Source organism: Bubalus bubalis, chromosome 12 (assembly GCF_019923935.1).
Source record: "Bubalus bubalis isolate 160015118507 breed Murrah chromosome 12, NDDB_SH_1, whole genome shotgun sequence".
In the NCBI taxonomy this organism is placed as follows: Eukaryota; Metazoa; Chordata; class Mammalia; order Artiodactyla; family Bovidae; genus Bubalus; species Bubalus bubalis.
The window spans coordinates 15,166,803-15,187,545 of record NC_059168.1 but is presented as its reverse complement, the minus strand read 5'-3'; the positions used below and the strand labels follow the sequence as shown (position 1 = coordinate 15,187,545).

The window sequence follows — 20,743 nt, the reverse complement described above, 5'->3', positions numbered from 1 at the left end:
TGAGTATGAATTTACACACACACAATAGAAAAAAATTTAAATGAAAACAATCATATCTATAAAGTAGAAAAAGAATAGACAAAAAGAGAATTTTAAAGCAAGTTAAAATAGAACGAGGTCAGGTAGTGTCAAACATAAGAATATCAGAGTTTTTTTTAAAGACACCTGTTGCCAAACTTGCATAGTCAAATTAAGTAAAATTATTTTAGTCAAGATAAAAATATTCCAGACAATCTGTCAATTGTCTCTGTCCATGCTGACGAGTGGTGGGAAAGCATGATGACAGACACAAGCATGTCACAAAGCTAAATATGACTAAGCCCCCACTAGCCTTGAAGACCTTCCTTCAATGATGACTTAATCACTATGGAGCGAGTTTACCCACACCTGCCAGAGACCAAACATTGCCATCAGCATTCTGTGACACTTCTGGAGAGGGCTATTCACAGGGCCTTATATAAACTAGCAAATTATCTCACTGTGGCTATTTCTCCATCTAAATACCCAAAAGTTCTCTATTATAAATTGCTAGAGATGATCCTTTGACCTGAACATGTCATTGGTTATCTAGCCTTTATGTTCTCAGTATTATTTCCCCAAATCCAAATGTAAAAATTAAGCAAAGAGCCATAACATCTGGCATCATTACGCCACCGTATGCTTCTCTAAGTGCTTTGTTTACAAGCAGTATTTTTTCTAACAGGAACGATTCTCACTGCTCCTGTGTATGTCAGCAGTGCTGTGAGAAGGAAGTCTAACGAATCTGCAGGCCACCCTTAACTGTTTCTAAAACTACTGAACTTTTATAAAAACTAATTTCAAACTCATCAAAAGGAGGTTTGGTTCATATTATGAATTTGAAGAACAGAAGAATTATAGGAATAAAAGAAACTAAAATATTAGCTGGCCATGAATTTAAACTAAATTCTAATAATTTTCTTTAGGTAGGAAACTACTAAATTTTCACTTAAATTAGAAATCATATAAGTTAAATAATCTGCTAAAACAGGTACAGGATTAGAAAATTTTCAATGGGAATCAGAATACAATTTTACTATGGGTGAAAATTCTTATAATTAGATTTGCTGGAAGGAGTAAAAAAACTGAACATGATCACTAAAATACATTTGGAAAATCTACTTAAAATAAAAATTTTGATATCTGGCTAAATTTTGTAAAGTTTAAAAATAAAATAAAATTAAAAAAAATAAAAATTAAATGAAAGCACCTCAATTTATGCTGGGAGAAGGTTTTGTTCTTTTACTTTTTTTTCCTTTTCTGAAAACTGCTCAAAATGTATCTTTGGCATTCTGAACAAGCTTCATGAAAGGAAAGGAAAAAAAAGAATTTACTTCAGGTGCAAAATGGAATATACCAGCAATGCAGCTTATTCACCTTTTCTCTGAGGCTTCCCTGGTGGCTCAGATGGTAAAGTGTCTGCCTGCAATGCAGGAGACCTGGGTTCGATCCCTGGGTCGGGAAGATTCCCCTGGAGAAGGAAATGGCGACCCACTCCAGTATTCTTGCCTGGAGAATTCCATGAACGGAGAAGCCTGGAGGGCTACAGTCCATGGGGTCGCAAAGAGTTGGACACAATTGAGCGACTTCCCTTTCTTTTCATTTTCCTTCACTGAGATATCAGATGGAGAAGGAATGGCAACCCACTCCAGTATTCTTTCTTGCCTGGGAAATCCCATAGACAGAGGAGCCTGGCAGGCTACAGCATATAGGGTCACAAAGAGTCAGACACGACTGAAGCAACTAAGCAAGCATGAGATTTTAGAACAGCCTTCATGAAGCTTCCTCAGTAAATAAGGGCCTTTAAAAAAAATTATAGTTGAGGTAAACAAGAAACAGGCGCTTTGGAATCTCTGTTCCAGCCTCAGTGGTTTGGCAACATACCGAGACCTGCTCAGAGCCTAGGGGCTGAGTGAAGAAGAGAAGAGCCATCAGAACAGTGAACAGGACAAGTGCAAGATGATGGGGGATGGGGGGAAGGAGCATGCAGAGAGACCAGCGAGGGTTCCTATCCTCTCTAGGATGAAAAATTCTGCTATGCTTCCAAACATGTTTTAAGTGATCTTCACTCAAAGCTCAAGTCCCTTCTTTCTATACTGGATGGTCAATATATAGTAGTTAAAAAGGCCAAAATAAAATAAAAACAAGGAAAAGACAAGTAATTGAAGGGGTCAACATAGCTCCTGTAAGTAGGTATATCGTTCTACTTAAAAAGTCACAAAACTGGCTTCCCATGTGGCTCAGCTGGTAAAGAATCCACCTGCAATGAGGGAGACCTGGGTTCAACCCCTGGGTTGGGAAGATCCCCGGAGAAGGGAAAGGCTACCCACTCCAGTATTCTGGCCTGGACAATTCCATGGACTGTATAGTCCATGGGGTTGCAATGAGTTGGACACAACTGAGTGACTTTCACAAAGTCGCAGATCTTTAAGTGAACTGCCCAGAACCTGAGCTTTAAAACAATTTAGCTGATTATATAGCTGAATTTGCAAAAGCATGCATACAGATGGAGGGCTGCAGCTAAAAAAAAACAAGGACCAGACACAAGGTAAATTTTGGAATAGTTGGAGTGCGTGTATATATATATATATATATATATATATATATATATATATAGTAAGTCATGAGAGTAGTGAGATATTATCATATATGGGGAAACAGTATCAGACTTTATTTTTTTGGGCTCCAAAATCACTGCAGATGGTGACTGCAGCCATGAAATTAAAAGACGCTTACCCCTTGGAAGGAAAGTTATGACCAACCTAGACAACATATTCAAAAGCAGAGACATTACTTTGCCAACAAAGGTCCGTCTAGTCAAGGCTATGGTTTTTCCTGTGGTCATGTATGGATGTGAGAGTTGGACTGTGAAGAAGGCTGAGTGCTGAAGAATTGATGCTTTTGAACTGTGGTGTTGGAGAAGACTCTTGAGAGTCCCCTGGACTGCAAGGAGATCCAACCAGTCCATTCTGAAGGAGATCAGCCTTGGGATTTCTTTGGAAGGAATGATGCTAAAGCTGAAACTCCAGTACTTTGGCCACCTCATGCGAAGAGTTGACTCATTGGAAAAGACTCTGATGCTGGGAGGGACTGGGGGCAGGAGGAGAAGGGGACGACAGAGGATGAGATGGCTGGATGGCATCACTGACTCGATGGACGTGAGTCTGAGTGAACTCTGGGAGCTGGTGATGGACAGGGAGGCCTGGTGTGCTGCGATTCATGGGGTTGCGAAGAGTCAGACACGACTGAGCGACTGAACTGAACTGAACTGATTTCTTATTTCTGTTTTTACATAATTCCAAATTCACTAATAGCATATGCTGATAATTGCAAATATAATGTTACATTTTCGAGCCCCCTGACTTTGTAACCTGTAAGCTCCTGTATGCCCTATCTTTATACAGTCTCTTCACAAATTAACCCCACAAAAGGTCTTTTATACTTAATCCTATTGGATGTAAAACCCAGGGCCTTCAAGACTCCCACAGTTTCTGAAAGGATATAGTAATTTTTGTACTGTTAAGAGTCAACCAGTTCTGACTTCACTCTAAGATGAAGACCATCTTATTAAACAGTACAAGGAAAACGTTAGTCTTCATTTTTATATTGTTCAAACAATCTGAAAGTATACAGATGACTGTTTAATGAGTGAATAAATGAGTATGGGATTTATTCCAGCTATTACACTGAGATAACCAAAGTAATAGATTAACATAAGCATAAGTTTCTGCAAGCCGACTATATACATGTAAACCACATATTACTGAGTCACAGTGATATTTAGTCTATGATCACATAAACATATTTGACATTGGAATGTCAGGATTAATATGTAACTAAGCATATTCAAATATATAAGAAAAGTACTCTTTTATATATTACTTGAGTTTAACAAAATTTTCCTGTGTAGAGTCAAGGGAACAATTTGTATTCTATAATCAAGTATTAATAGTAAACACAAACTGAAATAACAAAATATGAATACCCTACCTGAGTATCTTTGTATTTGTCTCGTAAGTCCAAGAGCCGATGATAAGCTTTAATGGCTTCAGAAAATTCTCCAACATCAGTGCTAGTGAGAATGTAGTTTTCCCAGATCTGCCAATGTTCATAGTTGCACTTGAGGGCTTCTTGTAATGTTCTAAAAGCTTTTACTCTATTGAAGGTCAAATAAACAAACAAACAAAAAAACCCAATAATGAATAGCCATAGCTAAATAAGCCATACCTAAATGTATAAAATGCTAATGTGAACTTTCTATCAGTCCTGAAACATTCATGTTAATAAACAAAATTAGAGGGCCAAACAACCCGAAACCACCCCAAATTTCCCTAATAGGGAATGGCAAACAAAACAGGTAGAAACTGGGACTTCCCTGGTGGCCCAGTGGTTTAGAATCCACCTTGCAATGCAAGGGACACGAGTTAGATCCTGGTTGGGGGACTAAGATCCCACATGCCTCGGAGCAAATAAGCCCACGCGCTGCAAGTCCTGAGCACACAGGCCGCTACCGAGAGCCCATGTGCTGCAGTGGAAGACTCTGCACGGTGCAACTGAGACCCAACACAGCCAAATAAACAAATGAATGAATAAATAAAAGTTAGAAATGAAATAAGAATAGGGATACACGAATAAAAACCAAACTGCAAAAGACATTAAAAACAACAAACCAAAAAACCTCAACATGTGACAAAAACTAGTTTCACACAAAGAGAGAATTGATGAACTGGGAGATAATAGTGAGAAATTCAAATGAATTCAGATTAAAAAATAAAAAGAATAATAAAGACACAGAGGGAAGAATGAGAGGTAAGATTCAAGTACACATTCCATAGACATTTCAGAGTAAACAATGCAGAATGTGGTAGGACACTATATTTGAAGAGACAATAACTGAGCATTTTCCAAAACTAAACAAAGATCTAAATTCTATGATCAAAAGTGTATTTTGTGTACTGAGTATTCTAAATAATGGTAAACCAACACCTAGACATATTATGTGAAACGGCAGTACATAAAGGTAATCCTAAAACCTATAAAAGAATGACAGAGAACAGCAGATATTTCATAAGTAGCAAAAGATGATAGAAGACAATAAAACACTACCTATAAAGTGTTAAGTGAAAATAACTGTCAGCCTAAAATTTTATCATCAACTAAACTTAACACTTAGGAATAAATGCAATATCAAAAATTTTAACATGTACAAAAAACAGGAAACTTTACCACTGGCCCTTACTTAAAAGAACTATTCAAGGGTCCCCTCTTGCAAAAATAATAGGACTTTCAAAGAGAAGAAAAGGGATATAAGAAATATTCAATGATGACAAGAGAAACAAAGGAAGCATGTCAGTAACTTAATTACTGAGAACAAATATAATTATGAGTTGTGTTTTTAGTTAGTAAATCTAAAAGTCTGTAGACTATATTCTTTGCAACTAAATAAAAAATCAATAGTAAGTACAGAGTTAAAAAAACATATGCCTACAAACTTGAAATGCACTCTTAAAGAAATCAATGAGGGTGCAGAAATTCATATTAGAAAGTACAAAATGTTTAGAATTTAAATAAAGTATTATATACTACTATCTGCAAGATACAGCATTTAGAGACAAAAAGCAGTATTTAGAGAAAATTTTATAATTTTTACATGGATTGGTTATAATTATGAAAGATGGGAAATGAGTTAAAATATTCAACTTAATTTGATAGAAGAACACCAAATAATTCTAAGAAAGAAGAAAAGAAATGTTAAGAAAGAAACAAATGATCAACAAAATCAAAAGTTGGCTCTTTGAAAAAAAATAATGAAACAAATGTCTAGCTACATTCCATTCAGTTCAGTCACTCAGTCCTGTCTGACTCTTTGTGACCCCGTGAACTGCAGCACGCCAGGCCTCCCAGTCCATTACCAACTCCCAGAGTTGACTCAGACTCATGTCCATTGAGTCGGTGATGCCATCCAACCATCTCATCCTCTGTCATCCCCTTCTCTTCCCGCCTTCAATCTTTCCCAGCATCAGGGTCTTTTCAAATGAGTCAGTTCTTTCATCAGGTGGCCAAAGTACTGGAGTTTCAATTTCAGCTTCAGCATCAATCCTTCCAATGAATATTCAGGACTTATTTCCTTTAGGATGGACTGGCTGGATCTCCTTGCTGTCCAAGGGCCTCTCAGAGTCTTTTCCAACACCACAGTTCAAAAGCATCAATTCTTTGGCGCTCAGCTTTCTTTATAGTCCAACTCTCACATTCATACATGACCACTGGAAAAACCATAGCCTTGACTTGATGGACCTTTGTTGACAAAGTAATGTCTCTGCTTTTTAATATGCTGTCTAGGTTGGTCATAACTTATCTTCCAAAGAGCAAGCATCTTTCAATTTTATGGCTGCAGTCACCATCTGCAGTGATTTTGGAGCCCAAAATAAAGTCTGCCACTGTTCTATTGTTTCCCCATCTATTTGCCATGAAGTGATGGGACCAGATGCCATAATCTTAATTTTCTGAATGTTGAGTTTTAAGCCAACTTTTTCACTCTCCTCTTTCACTTTCATCAAGAGGCTCTTTAGTTCTTCTTCTCTTTCTGCCATAAGTGCGGTGTCACCTGCATATCTAAGGTTATTGATATTTCTCCTGGCAATCTTGATTCCAGCTTGTGTTGCACTCAATATGCCAGCAAATTTGGAAAACTCAGCAGTGGCCACAGGACTGGAAAAGGTCAGTTTTCATTCCAATCCCAAAGAAAGGCAATGCCAAAGAATGTTCAAACTACTGCACAATTGCACTCATCTAACACACTAGCAAAGTAATGCTCTAAATTCTCCAAGCCAGGCTTCAACAGTATGTGAATTGTGAACTTCCAGATGTTCAAGCTGGATTTAGAAAAGGCAGAGGAACCAGAGATCGAGTTGCCAGTATCCGTTGGATCACTGAAAAAGCAAGAGAGTTCCAGAAAAACATCTACTTCTGCTTTACTGACTATGCCAAAGCCTTTGACTGTGTGGATCACAACAAACTCTGGAAAATTCTGAAAGAGATGGGAATACCAGACCACTTGACCTGCCTCCTGAGAAATCTGTATGCAGGTCAAGAAGCAACAGTTAGAACCGGACATGGAACAACAGACTGGATCCAAATTGGGAAAGGAGTTCATCAAGGCCGTGTATTGTCACCCTGCTTACTTAACTTATATTCAGAATACATTATGAGAAATTCCATTAGAATTTAGAAAAATGGTATAAATAAAATTAGTAGTATTTTAAAAAATCATGAGACCATCACAAACAAATCATGCAAAATGATTTAACAAGTACAAAGCCAAATAAACCAATAAAAATGAAAACCAGGTTAGGTGGTTTTTACAGAAAAAGTTTATCAAGCCATCGCAGAATCCTTGCCTTATCCAAGCTACTTCAGAAAATAGAAAAAGACTTAAGAACTTGATATTGACAAGGAAATCAACAAAACTTCATGTCACCTATTTTAAAAGTTAAACATCTTAACTATCAGAAAGATTCTTAATGCTTTACTCTACTGGCTGAACAAACACTATAGCTCCCTTAAAGATCAAAAATGTTTTACTGGACAGCTATAGCAACCTCTTTCAAGGGTAAGCTATCTGTCCTTCTCCAACAGCCTTTTTGCATTTGCTTTGCGAACTTAAGACCACGAGGTCCACATCTCTTTTCCTGCTGAGCCTCAAAGTGTTTCATCAAGACTTCCCTTTTGCTGACTTCAAGGCAAATTTTAGAGGTGATGATGGAGGTTCTTCTGGCTGATCCAGGCCATTGGTCTGGAAGTCATCCCCTTAAGAACTTAAATAGAAGTGTGCCCATACCATCAGTAACTTTCTCAGCTAGTCACAGAACACACAAATCATTTAATCAACGGTACTGATTGAAATGACTTCTTTACAATTAGTCTTTTAGTCTTTTCATAACAACCAATTCACTGCAGTTTAGTTTTGTATTCTCTACATTAAACAATTTACCTAAAGTTGTCATGGAATGTACTAATTCATTTACCCCCGACCCACCCTCCTTTATAGTTAAAAATGGAAGTACCCCTGCTCTAACACTTCTTCATATTCAGCCATAAATTGTTTCCATATAATTTTCCCCCCCTTTATCCACTCCCTCTGCACACATCAGATGTGATATCAACTGCGGACTGAGATTCCTGAGGTGGACTGAGATTCCCAAGGTCTCCCATCCACATATGGGTAGGGATGAAGTTATCGTATTGGAAAAGATGTCAATCAGCAGCATCCCACACCAGGAGGATTATCTTTTTTCCTGTGTGTCCTCCTATCCTCTAATCATAGTTGCTTGGCCCACAAAATTTTTGCAATAAAATTCCATTTTTTTGGAAAGTATGACTTCCTTCTAGGGAGCTTCAATTCTGGATTCATTTATCAAACCATGATGGTATGATAATGCACTATGACAATTATATAGGAAGATGGAAAACTTTCCCATGGGACTGGTAGGGCCATGATGCCTCAGGGAATCAGATGAAAAAGGGAAAAGAGCACTTTAGTGAAGAACCCAGCAACAGCAGAGCGAGAGATGAGGGAGTGTAAAGGGTCACCTTAAGGCAGGGATAGGATTCTTTTGAGAGGAGTAGTAATGATTTGCCCCTGCAGTAACAATCTCATGAGTGAAAAATGAGCTATGTCTGGAGCAGTGGCAGCAAAGAAAGCAAAGTAAAATGGCAAGAATAAAGGAGTGATTTACCTTTGACCTTACAACCCCACTTTTACACAAAACCCTATTCAGAGAGCTGCAGGGAGACAAAACTGTGTCAAAGAGAAGCTAAGGAACAATGTGCAAGAACCACCAAGAGAGAAAGCAATTAGAATTCTTAGGGTTAATGGGCTGGAGGACAAGAGGTCGCTACATACACAATGATCAAGATTACTAGAAAAACCCACTGAGAGCATTCCACGGTTATGGCAGGGATTTTCCTTCCCCTTGCTTTACACCAAAAGAGTCTCTAGTGAGTTTTAACACAATCAGTTGCAATCAAGAACACAATATTATTTCCCACAGAGCGTGATGGAACAAACAGTACTTTATTTATGTAGTTATCATCCGAGAGCAGCAGAAGCATTTCATGATCTCGACGTAATGTGGATTTATGATATCTCCAGAAATACTCATGAATCACAAAGAAAACTAAGTTTGAAAATAAGGGCAAACAAAGATGGAAATATATCTATCCTTTCATTTATTTAAAACTAGGATAACAGCCACCCTTGCCTCTTCCCTTCCTTTCTGTAGCCAGTCGGTAAGTCCAGTTGCTTGGCCCCTTGATAAACTGGCATCTGCCCCTTCTTCTTCCAGCCTAGCTGTCTCCTGCCTGCACTATTACAACAGCTGTCTCCTAACTGGTTCCCCAGCCCCCAGTTTCCTCCCTAGTCCATCTCACATAAATTTCCCTCTTCATGAAACCTCAAGAAATTTCTCTCTTCATGAAATTATCCCCACTGAAATCTCTGGCTTCCTATTACCAACAGGATAGTCTCAACTAGTTAGTCGAATAATCAGAACATGCTGCCATCTGACCCCAACTGACCTTCCCAATCTCATCTCTCACCATGGCTCTCACTAGTCTCGAGCTGGATGACTTTACTTCCTGTCCCCTAAAGTGTGGCATTCATGCCTGTCACCCTGCTTTTGGTCACCCAAATTCAGAAGACTAAGGACAGCTATTAATGACCATTTATTTCCAAAGCCTGTCCCCTCTACCAATTCTTCAAATTATAGCTTGAGTCCAACAATCTCTCAGAAGTGTTTCTGAACCAGCATCACACATGTTCTCTTCTCTGAGATCCTCAGAGGACTATACAAGTGGTAGAGAATGTAAGTGTTCTACAAATATTACCTATTATCCTAGCCCTCTTTGTACTTTTCATTGAGACTTACCACATATGACCTAGATTTTTAATCAATTTTTTAAATAATATGGCATAATATTTTCTAAACCCAAACTCCCTGAACTCATTGGTTCATACTTCTATTTCTCAATAATGTTCAGTACACAGCAAGCAAGCATGCTCTGCAACACGCTGGAGGGGTAGAATGTGAGGGAGGTTCCAGAGGAGGGGACACATGTATGCCTGTGGCTGATTCATGCTGATGTATGGCAGAAACCAGCACAATAGTGTAAAGCAGTTATCCTCCAGTAAAAAATTAAAAAAAAAAAAAAGAATCTATCTGTTGAGCATGCTTGCTTTTATCATGTAATGAAATTTAGGACACAAAATTTCAGTTTCAAATAAAGAGTTCAAAAAAATATTTATTACATACTAAGTGATTTAAAGAAATAAACTACACTTAGAATGCAAGTGGCTAAATTAAGTCATTGCAACTCAAAGATAAGGGTAGGAAAGGGGAAAAAGATAACGAGGAAAGGCACAATGTTTCACTGTTCAATTGAAGAAAATCTCATTCATTTATTTTGGAAGCAAAGTTCTTCATCTTTTTTGGTGTACTTACTTTTGTTTTAAGCGGATATAAGAAGTTGATAAATTGTTCCAAGCTTCAGCATTCTGAAATGATAGAGAATTCAGTTACAGACTATTCTCTCCTTTAGGTATAACTGCTGCCAACAAAAATATATTTTCTTGGCTCAAGATGTGCTTTTACAATCATAATTTTCAATAAGGTTAGAAGTGTATAAGAAAATTAAATTAAACATTTATAATTAAACTTAATATTTATATTTTTTTAAAAGTCACAAAAACAATCAACAGAATGATATAACTGTTATAGCCTTAATTTGGAATTTAGAAAAGATTCTATTTTCAAATTTAGATTTACAAAATAGTTGGGCAATTTATAACAGTATTTACACAATATATAGATTAATTACAAATCTAAAGCAGTGCAGAATATTGTTTTTCCTATCATAAAAGGGTTTGCTATTTCACCATCATCCTTTATCAGAAAGGAGAATAAAGGAGTTCTCCAATGTTAAGGCTATGTATTTCATCAAACACGTTTCTCTACCTATTTTTCTATGCAATGACAATAAATTAAAGTCTGTATAAATGTTGATTCTAACAAGAATGATATAAATTATGCTTGCTCTTATTCGTTCCACATTTTATAAAACACAGAGTATGTAGTTCTGAAGTTCCAAAGACACAATTTAAAAATTAATGGTAATGGACCTCTGCTTATGGACAGAATACAGTTAGGACCAGACTAGTCTTATTATCATAAAAAGATATCTAACTGGACAAAATTTTAGGAGACAACTGTTTTTGAGAAGTTGGACAGTGGGCAGCACAGGACTGTGATCCCTGAGAGAAGAGCTGTTGAGGTGTCTCAAAAATCAACCTGCACTTCTAGCTAGAGGCACTTAGAGGGCTACAGCACAGAAAGAAAGAAACCAAACAAAACACAGCAAGTCTTACTGAAAGGAAGAAAAAAATTCAGAGTTCAGAGCTGCAAAGGTGGTTGAATTTGCAAGACAAACTACCAGGGAAGAGAGATCTATTCAGAGAATAAGCTCTAGAAATCTCAATAAGCAACTCCTCGAATCCTTGGCTAAATACTAAGCTATACTGTGCAGGGAAAAACTTCTAAAGGCCAAGTAGGGAACAACTACCAGAGAGCTGTGAGCTGAATGGAGATTCTAGGGCTCACACAAGTGCTGGGAGCTAGTCAAGTTTCAACCAATCTTAGTGGAGAATTCTTACTGATCAGCCGTGGGATTAAACTCAGCCCCCAAAATGTTATACCTCAAGAGAAGGGTGACTGCAACTCTAAAATAAGGACAACAACAACAGACCTACTCTAAGCTGAAAATTAAGCTGATCCATAATGAAATTAACCAAATGCCAAAAAACCCCTCTACCTTCTTCAAGGGAAGACAACAAAACTTAGAAACTCAACAACATAGCATCCACAAGTGTACTATATGATAATAATAAAAAAAAAAGGTAGACAAACAAGCAGGAAAATTCATCCATAACCAAATTAAAAATCAGTTAATAGAAATAGACACCAAAATTAAGGAGATATTGGAATACACATATAAAAACTTCAAAGCAGTTGTTATAAATATAATCAGATATTTGAAGAAAACATGAACATAATAAGGGAACGATTAGGGAATCTCAGTAGAAACACAAGAATTGTAAAAAGAACCAAATAAAATTCTTGAACTAAAAAAAAAGAAAGCACATGATCTGAAACAGTGTTATTTTTTGAGATGTAATTGATACACAGCATTGCACAATGCTGATATACAGCACTGCAATTGACATACAGCATATACAGTTTAGAAGTACTACATAATGACTTGGTACATGTATATATTTGTGAAGTGATTACCACAATAAGTTTAGTGAATATGCACCACCACACACAGTACGGTAAGCTTAATGACTAGGTTTAACATTAGATTTGACATAAACGTAAGAACTAAACCAATAAAACTCTTAGGAAAAAAGATAAGTTAATCTTCATGACCTTAGATCTGGCAATGGATTCTTAAATATGACACCAAAAGCACAAGCAACAGGTTAGATCTCATCAAAATTAAAAACATTTGTACTTCAAAGACGCTGTAAGAAAGTGAAAAAACAGCTTCCAAAATGGGAAAAAAAAAATTTGCAAATCATATATCTGATATGGTGCTTATACCTAGGATACAGAAAGAATTCTTACAACTCAACAATAAAAAGACCAATAACCTAAATGGGCAAAGGATGTGAGTAAACATTTCTCTAATGATACACGAATGGCCAATAAGTACATGAAAAGATGCTCAAGATAATCAGCTGTCAAAGAAATGCAAACCGAAACCACAACAAGATACTGCCTACTAGGATAGCTATAATCAAACAGTAACAAGTGTTGACAAAGATGCTGAGAAACGGAAACATGTGTCTACACAAAAACTTGTGAGTGAATGTTCACAGCAGCGTGATTCACAGTAACTGAAAAGTGGAACAATCTAAATGCCCATCAATTGATGAATGAGTAAGTTAACATGTGATATGCTCATACAATGGAATAGTATTTGACCATAAAAAGGAATGAAGTGCTGATATATGAGACAACATGGATGAACTGTGGAAACATTAATCTAAGTGAAGAAAGCCACCAAAAAGACTACTCATGGTATGATTCCATTTGTATGAAACATTTAGAACAGGCAAATGTATGGAGACAGAATATCCATCAGTGGTTGCCTAGGGGTCGGGGTGGGAGGTACAAGTGCAAAGTCTCTGGGTGAAATGGGGAATGATGGCTAACTGGTACAGGGGCTTCTTTTTACAATAATAAAAAGGTTCTAAAACGGTGGTGATGGTTGCACAATTCTGAATACACTAAAAAAAAAATCACTGAATTGTACACTTTAAATGGATGAACTATATGGTATGTGAGTTATTTACCATCTCAGTAAAGCTGTTAAATATTTAAAGACCATAAACTACCAAAAAAAGAACTTTCTAATAATGCAATTAACAGGTAGCCCATAGTGGGGAGTGACAAAATATATGTGACACTTTGCTGTATATTTCAGCAAAGTATATTTTTTAACTAAAAAACTATTTTATTAAAATTATTTTCTAAACAAAACTATGAATACCTTAGATATTATAAGAAAACACTTATTTCTAGATTTATAAGTCATATACCTTAGGGCATGACGTTCTACCAATGGTACACTTTCCTCCAGCACAAAAGGAATGATGTCCTTTTTCTTGGACATAAAAATAATAGAAAGTTTGAATCTTTCTGCCTTATTTTCTCTCTCCCCTTTTACTGTGATAAGCTAGAGAGAAACTGCTGTAAAGGACAGGGAGTTTAGCTCAGTGCTCTGTGGAGACCTAGAGGGATAGAATGGGTGGGTGGGGGTGGGAGAGAAAAGAGAGGAAGGGGATATATGTATACATACAGCTGATTCATGATGTCATACAGCAAAAACCAACACAACATTGTAAAGCAATTATATTCCAATAAAAAAAATTTTTTAAGCTAATAGAAAAACAAAATAAAACAAAACCAAACCCCACTTCACATGAGCTCACCCTCTTCACAAATTTTGAGGTGCACAGCAGGACAGTTAACCGTGGGCACAATGCTGCACAACACATCTCTACAACTTAATCATCTTGCAAAACTGAAACTACATACTTGCAGGAACTGCTGTTCTGAACTACAGTACAGTTCAAATAATTTAGACAGTACCGAAGAGCTGTGATAAGGAAAGAAGACCAAGCAAACTTACGTCGGGTTCCAGAGTCACACACCGCTGAAATGCCCTCGCTGAACCTCCGTAGTCTTCCAAGGCCAGATAGGCACAGCCCAGAGAAAACCACACTCCGAGCTGCAAGACCAAAAGACGAAGTCATTCAAACACATAGAGACATTTATAGGATTAATCTGAAAACCCCTTAGGGTGCTATCAACAAACACACTGCACTAGTTGTACAGAGCTATATCATAAATATTGCCTTACGTTGTATCTTAAACTAGAAACCTTAGCTATGGAGATGATATTTTTCCATATAATTTTCAAAACTAATTCAAAAATGAAAGCATGTGCAACACTGCACATCTTTAATTGAGAAACACCCATTTGTTTTAACCGCCTCCATGAACACAATGGAGGGCTCTGTTGATAAGCCCCAATATGATAAATTAACTTTACATTTTTACTGAGCATCAATGTAACTATGTAAAAAGTATACAAAGCATCAGCAGATTCACAAGTGATGATCGTATTACAAACTTGAGAGGAAAAAGTTTTGCTTCCATCTTCAAGTTGGACCACAAGTATATTTTGCTGTTTAACCAAGAGCCAAACTGCCTTGGCATGTACCTGCCTAGGAATGCCTGAAAAGATTTAGAAAAAGTAGGCTCAGAATCTGGATTACCAAAGAGTCATTCACAGTGGAAAGCCTGACTTAAGTCAGTAAGATTTGTAAATTTAGAGATGTGGAAAACAGGTAACTATGAGGGAGGGGATGGGGAGGGAGGTAAGAGGGGGGTTCAGGCTGGGGGACACATGTACATCTATGGGTGATTCATGTCAATGTATGGCAAAAACCCACTACAATATTGTAATTAACCTCCAATTAAAAAAATATATTTATTAAAAAAAAAAAACAGGTAAGTAGGAAGTGGCTATTGAGAATTACAAAAGAATTCTTTACATCACAGGGTTTCCTTAAAATTCAATAGCCTCTATCAAAAGGAAGATAAAACTGATAAAAATTCAATGAAATTAGTCAGAAATGCAGCTATTACAACTCTGCTTTCCTCTCAGATATAGTCAGTAAGGCCAACGGTAGAATGAGTTTTGCTTTCTGACTTTCTCTGACTTCTAGTATGAGGGCAGTGAGCCAGCAGAGAGACTTGGTTGAACACTGCAGGGCGGGAAAGGAAACGAGCTGCTCTGTTATCCGTCCACGGCCTTCCACAGAGGCGGACAGGAGGCTGGCCCTCCCCTCCCCCAATTCATACAAAACTTGTTCCATATGGCTAGTTGAGGCCTGAAAGTTCTTTAAGCAGATAAAGATTTTCAGCCGATAATTAGAGATAAGGCTTAGAAAGCAAATATCCCTGGGCAATTTAACACTTTGTCCTGAATTCACAAGAGGCTATAAATAACTGCTATCAGCAGCCTTTAAGAGAACAAATTTTGTTAGAAGCATAGGTAATGGCTGAAAACAGGGTTGGTGTGTGTCTGGGGGTCAGTGGGGGATGCAGAGGTTGAAATTAAGTTAGAAGTTCCCTTTTCTGAATCAAGGGACTCCAGCAACTTAAAAAGTAGCTCATTACACTTTTCTTTTGTCTGGTTATTTAAAGAATCAAATGAAAAGAGTTCCAATGCACTAAACCACATTCACTGAAAGTGACTCATTCTGAGAGGGCCTAAAGTCTGATGCTAATGTATAAAACAAGCTTACTTCTAGTCTAGTCGAAAGTTTCAAAATCTGTGTACTATAATTCATCATTTATAAGGTGCACTTTTTTTCCATTTAACATCTCTGAATGCTAATAACCAATAGCTGATCAGACTTTTATTGTGTGTGTGTGTGTTCTCAGTCGCTCAGTTGTGTCCAACTCTTTGTGGCCCTATGGACTGTAGCCTGCCAGGGTCCTCTGTTCACGGGATTTTCCAGGCAAGAATACTGGAGTGGGTTGCCATTTCCTCCTGCAGGGAGTCTTCCCTACCCAGGGATCAAACTCCCTTTTCTTGCATCTCCTATATTGGCAGGTAGATTTTTTACCACTGCGCCACCTAGGAAGTCAGCATTTAATTTTCTATACAAGGTGGCACTTAAAATACATTGCCTCTTACAAGTGACAGCATGTTATACCCTCAGAGAATCATAGCAGCAAGTTTACTTGGAATGAGGAATACCTCATCCTGCGATCAAATCAAGAAAAATGAGAAGTGCCCACAAAGTTCTCAAAATGCATATGCCCTGCTTGCTTCCTGCATCAGCAAAGAACAAACTGACAACAGAACTATTTCATATGTGTCATAAAAAACAGTGAGTATAAACTCAAATGAAAATAAAAATTGAAAACTTATTTTTCAATCCACCTCAAAAGACAAAGATTATATAAATGTCTGAAATTAGCAACTATCTTACAGCTCCAACAGAAGCTGGTGATGAGATTACTATGTAAGTTTTTAAAACAAGTCAATCCTTTTTAACTAATGTCTTAATACCAAAATAAGTTTAATGAAAATCAAGCCGATAACAATTTAATATATAGTATTGTGATTCCCTTTTCTTTTTACTCTTGATCATTTGTGTAACTGCTTCAATAATTTGCATCTAAAAAAATTCTAGGATCATTGACTGCTAGTAGGTTTTCATCTCCTAATGACAAATAAGATGGGAGATGACTTCTGTATACACCCTATTTTTTGAATCATGAAATGGCTTTAAAAAAAAAAAAACTCTAGGATCTTCTAATTGCTTCTAGATGACCCACTAAACCATCAAAAATCCATTTATACCTTGCATCTCAATCAGGGTCCTTGGATTTTGAGGGTCTAAGGAGTATATTTGGTGCCTCTTTTACTTTTTTTACTTTTAACTCTTACTTAACCTATATTACCCTGATTGACATCTTGATTTAGGATGGTCATGCTCTTAAGAAGAGAATATCATAAAAGAAAAAAATTCAAAAGAAGCTTAAAAAAATTAAAACTTACATGAATCCCCAAGTTAACATTGTATATAGTTGCATACAAAAGGTCTCCATCTCCTAGTCTAATGCTATCAGATAGAAATATAATGCTAGCCTCATTATATTTTCTAGCAGTCGCATTTTAAAAGTAAAAAGAAATGAGTGAAATCAATTTTAACAACATTTTACTTAGATCTACATATCTAAAATATTATCATTTACACATGTTATTTGTATACAAGATCAGTGAGATATTTTATATTCACTTCATTCATATGAAGTCTTTGAAACCTGGTGTGTGTCCTACACTAACAGCAGATTTCAGTTTGGACCAGCCACACTTCAAATACTCAACTGCCACATGAGGCTGGTGGCTACCATACTGAGCGGCACAACTCGACACCATTTCTCTACAACAGTGACACAGACCCTGACACACCTGCATCCTTTCCTTTGTCTCCATTAAAAAAAAACTGGCTCCTCTGGCTAAGACCCACTCTTGGGCTCCTCATACACCACAGTCACTCCTGTTCCTCTCCACACAATAGCAACCAGAATAATTAGCATTTAATGAGCACCTAGAGGCAGCTTAAGACTAAATATTAAAAAAACTAAGATCATGGCATCCAGCCCCGTTACTGCATGGCAAATAGAAGGGGAAAAGATGGAAGTAGTGACAGATTTCCTCTTCTTGGGCTCCAAAATCACTACAGACTGTGACTGAAGCCATGAAATCATAAGACGATTGCTTCTTGGCAGGAAAGTGATGACAAGCCTAGACAGTGTGTTGAAAAGCAGAGACATTACTCTGCCGACAAAGGTCTGTATAGTCAAGGCTATGGTCTTCCCAGTGGTCACGTACAGTTGTGAGAGATGGACCATAAAGAAGGCAGAACGCCAAAGAATTGATGCCTTTGAACTGTGGTGCCGGGGAAGATCCCTGGACAGCAAGAAGACCCAACCAGTCAATCTTAAGAGATATAAACCCTGAATATTCACTGGAAGGACTAATGTTGAAGCTCCAGTATTTTGGTCATCTGATGCGAACAGACTCATTGGAAAAGTCCTTGATGGTGGGAAATATCCAGGGCAGAAAGAGAAGAAGGCGTTAGAGGATGAGATGGTTGGATGGCATCATCGACTCAATGGACTTGAGTCTGAGCAAACTCCAGGAGATGGTAAGCGATAAGGAGGCCTGCATGCTGTAGTCCATGGGGTCACAAAGAGCTGGACGTGACTAGGCAACTGAACAACAGTGAATACCTACTATGTAGCCGAGCACTGATACTATGCACTTTCCACACATCACCCTGTCTATTCCTCACAAATGGCCTTGCAAGGCAGCAGACAGCACCCTCATTGGAGAGATGAACACAGACCAGAATCAGTCAGCGATGAAGGAGAGACCTGAGTGTGATTCCAGAGGCTGTCATCTCCACATGACCATGCTGCCTCCCTCTACACCGTTCTGCCCACACATAGCCATGGTTCACGGCAGGGCCATTCTTGTCAGCAGCAGAGGGGGTGGGGAAAGGAAACAGTCCACTTAACACATGCTGGGAAGACCCAGGAGATCAAGTTTTTAAGAACTGGGGCATTATCTACCTCTCCCTCAGAAAGTTCTCCTGATAGGCAAACGGATAAACACAAAGCAGAAGAATGGATGTTTACCTGGAGGAAAGAACTGAAAGGCAAACCTCTCACCAAGGGACTGGGCAAGAATGGAGAAAGATAATAACCATCACGGAGGCTCTGGTGGAGACTGCTGTGATGCTCATTGCCAGGGTGGACTGTGAAGGCAGGCAGTGGCCTTTTAGAAGCTGACAGCCCAGTTTTCCACTCGGAAGAAGCCAATACAGAGACACAAAAGCAGACTATTTTGAATATGACATACATACTTGAAGAATGGTTTTAAATTATTTTTTAAATAATTAACCAAAAGCAGGAATGGTTGAAAACATGATCTCTCTTTGAACTTCCCTCAAAAGCCCCCTAGAGAAACAGGAATAGAGGGAAAGATAGATTGACTGGGGTTCAAGAGGTTCTAAAGAACTGAATGACCTTGGCCATGTCACTTAACCTCTGAGTCTCACTTCCCCAGTTGTTAAACGGGTGGGTGGGGGGATTAAGCAAAAATTCCGAGGCTCCTTCAGATTCCCGATTCTGAAAACTCAGAGGCCACAGGGTTCAAAGGTACATTACTGCCATCTAGCGGCAAAACAAACACACTGATGATGCAAATAGAATCAGCAGGTTTGATGAACTAAGAAAGGAACTGAGGCTTAAAAATCAATTAAAAAGAGGCCACAAGAAAAATGAGGTCTGGAAAGGAAGTGATTTGCCTGAAGTCACACAATGGTTCCTGGTTCCTGGTGCGCAATACCTGTGGTGAAGAGAGTGACTGTATGCTAAGATGCTTCAGTTGAGTCTGACTCTTTACACGGACCATAGCTCGCCAGGCTCCTCTGTCCATGGGATTCTCCAGGCAAGAATACTGGAGTGGGTTGCCATGCCCTCCTCCAGGGGATCTTCCCGATCCAGGGGTCAAACCCCTGCTTCTCTAATGTGTCCTGCATTGGCAGACGAGTTCTTTACCACCAGTGCCACCTGGGAAGCCCAGCAACACTTATTAAACATCAATAACTAAAACAGAATTGCACAGCTTGTTCCCCTGAGAACTAACAGAGACCAAGCACCACTGGACAACAGGCATGGATTACTCTTATAGTTATGAAGTTAATTTTTACAAGGTTATCTAAAGCACATATACAATAGATGCCATATGCTTATGTGATATTACAAATAACTTTCTTAACTTATGAGCCTACTACTCAAATTTCCTTCCTCCTCAAGGCTTCTGCAGAACAAATGAATAATCAGTAGCTTCACCTATTTTACTAATTTTCCTTATGCGTTGACTGGATTTTTCTGACATTCTGTATAATAAAGTGCAACATGTTATAACTGAATCCTGATGCCAAACAACACTCTCCATTCTCTCTGTTCTGCATCGCTGACTCATTCCCATGACCCCAAATTCAGATAAGTGGTTGAATGTGACTTCATTAAACAGGAAATGACCCAAGCCAAACTCAAGAGAGATATCAATGTTGTCTGGTAGTAGCTTTTCCTAAAATAATGTTTGGAGCTCATATTTTTAAAAACTGTGTACCACCAACCAATTCTTTCATAACCAAATTTCTCATTTACTATTAAATACTAAGCTCTCCTCCCTGCTGCTGCTGCTACTGCTAAGTCGCTTCAGTCGTGTCCGACTCTGTGCAATCCCAGAGATGGCAGCCCACCAGGCTCCCCCGTCCCTGGGATTCTCCAGGCAAGAACACTGGAGTGGGTTGCCATTTCCTTCTCCAATGCATGAAAGTGAAAAGTGAAAGTGAAGTCGCTCAGTCGTGTCCGACTCTTCGCGACCCCATGGACTGCAGCCCACCAGGCTCCTCCGTCCATGGGATTTTCCAGGCAAGAGTACTGGAGTGGGGTGCCATTGCCTTCTCCCTCTCCTCCCTAAGGAAACACAAATCTTAGCCCGCCAG

The 20,743-nt window shown here is 38.2% G+C and overlaps 1 protein-coding gene across 4 annotated transcripts in view; it reads right to left on the bottom strand.

Moving 5' to 3' along the window:
• Positions 1-20,743, bottom strand: part of TTC27 (tetratricopeptide repeat domain 27) — a 178,034-nt gene that overhangs the window by 25,116 nt on the left and 132,175 nt on the right. For all 4 annotated transcript variants that reach the window (XM_044925799.2, XM_044925798.2, XM_025260856.3 and 1 more), the window contains 3 exons: positions 14,269-14,367; positions 10,518-10,570; positions 4,009-4,174 (listed from right to left, as the gene is read on the bottom strand). In XM_044925799.2, the coding sequence (XP_044781734.2) occupies positions 4,009-4,174; positions 10,518-10,570; positions 14,269-14,367 (318 nt within the window). The remainder of the gene's footprint in view (positions 1-4,008; positions 4,175-10,517; positions 10,571-14,268; positions 14,368-20,743) is intronic.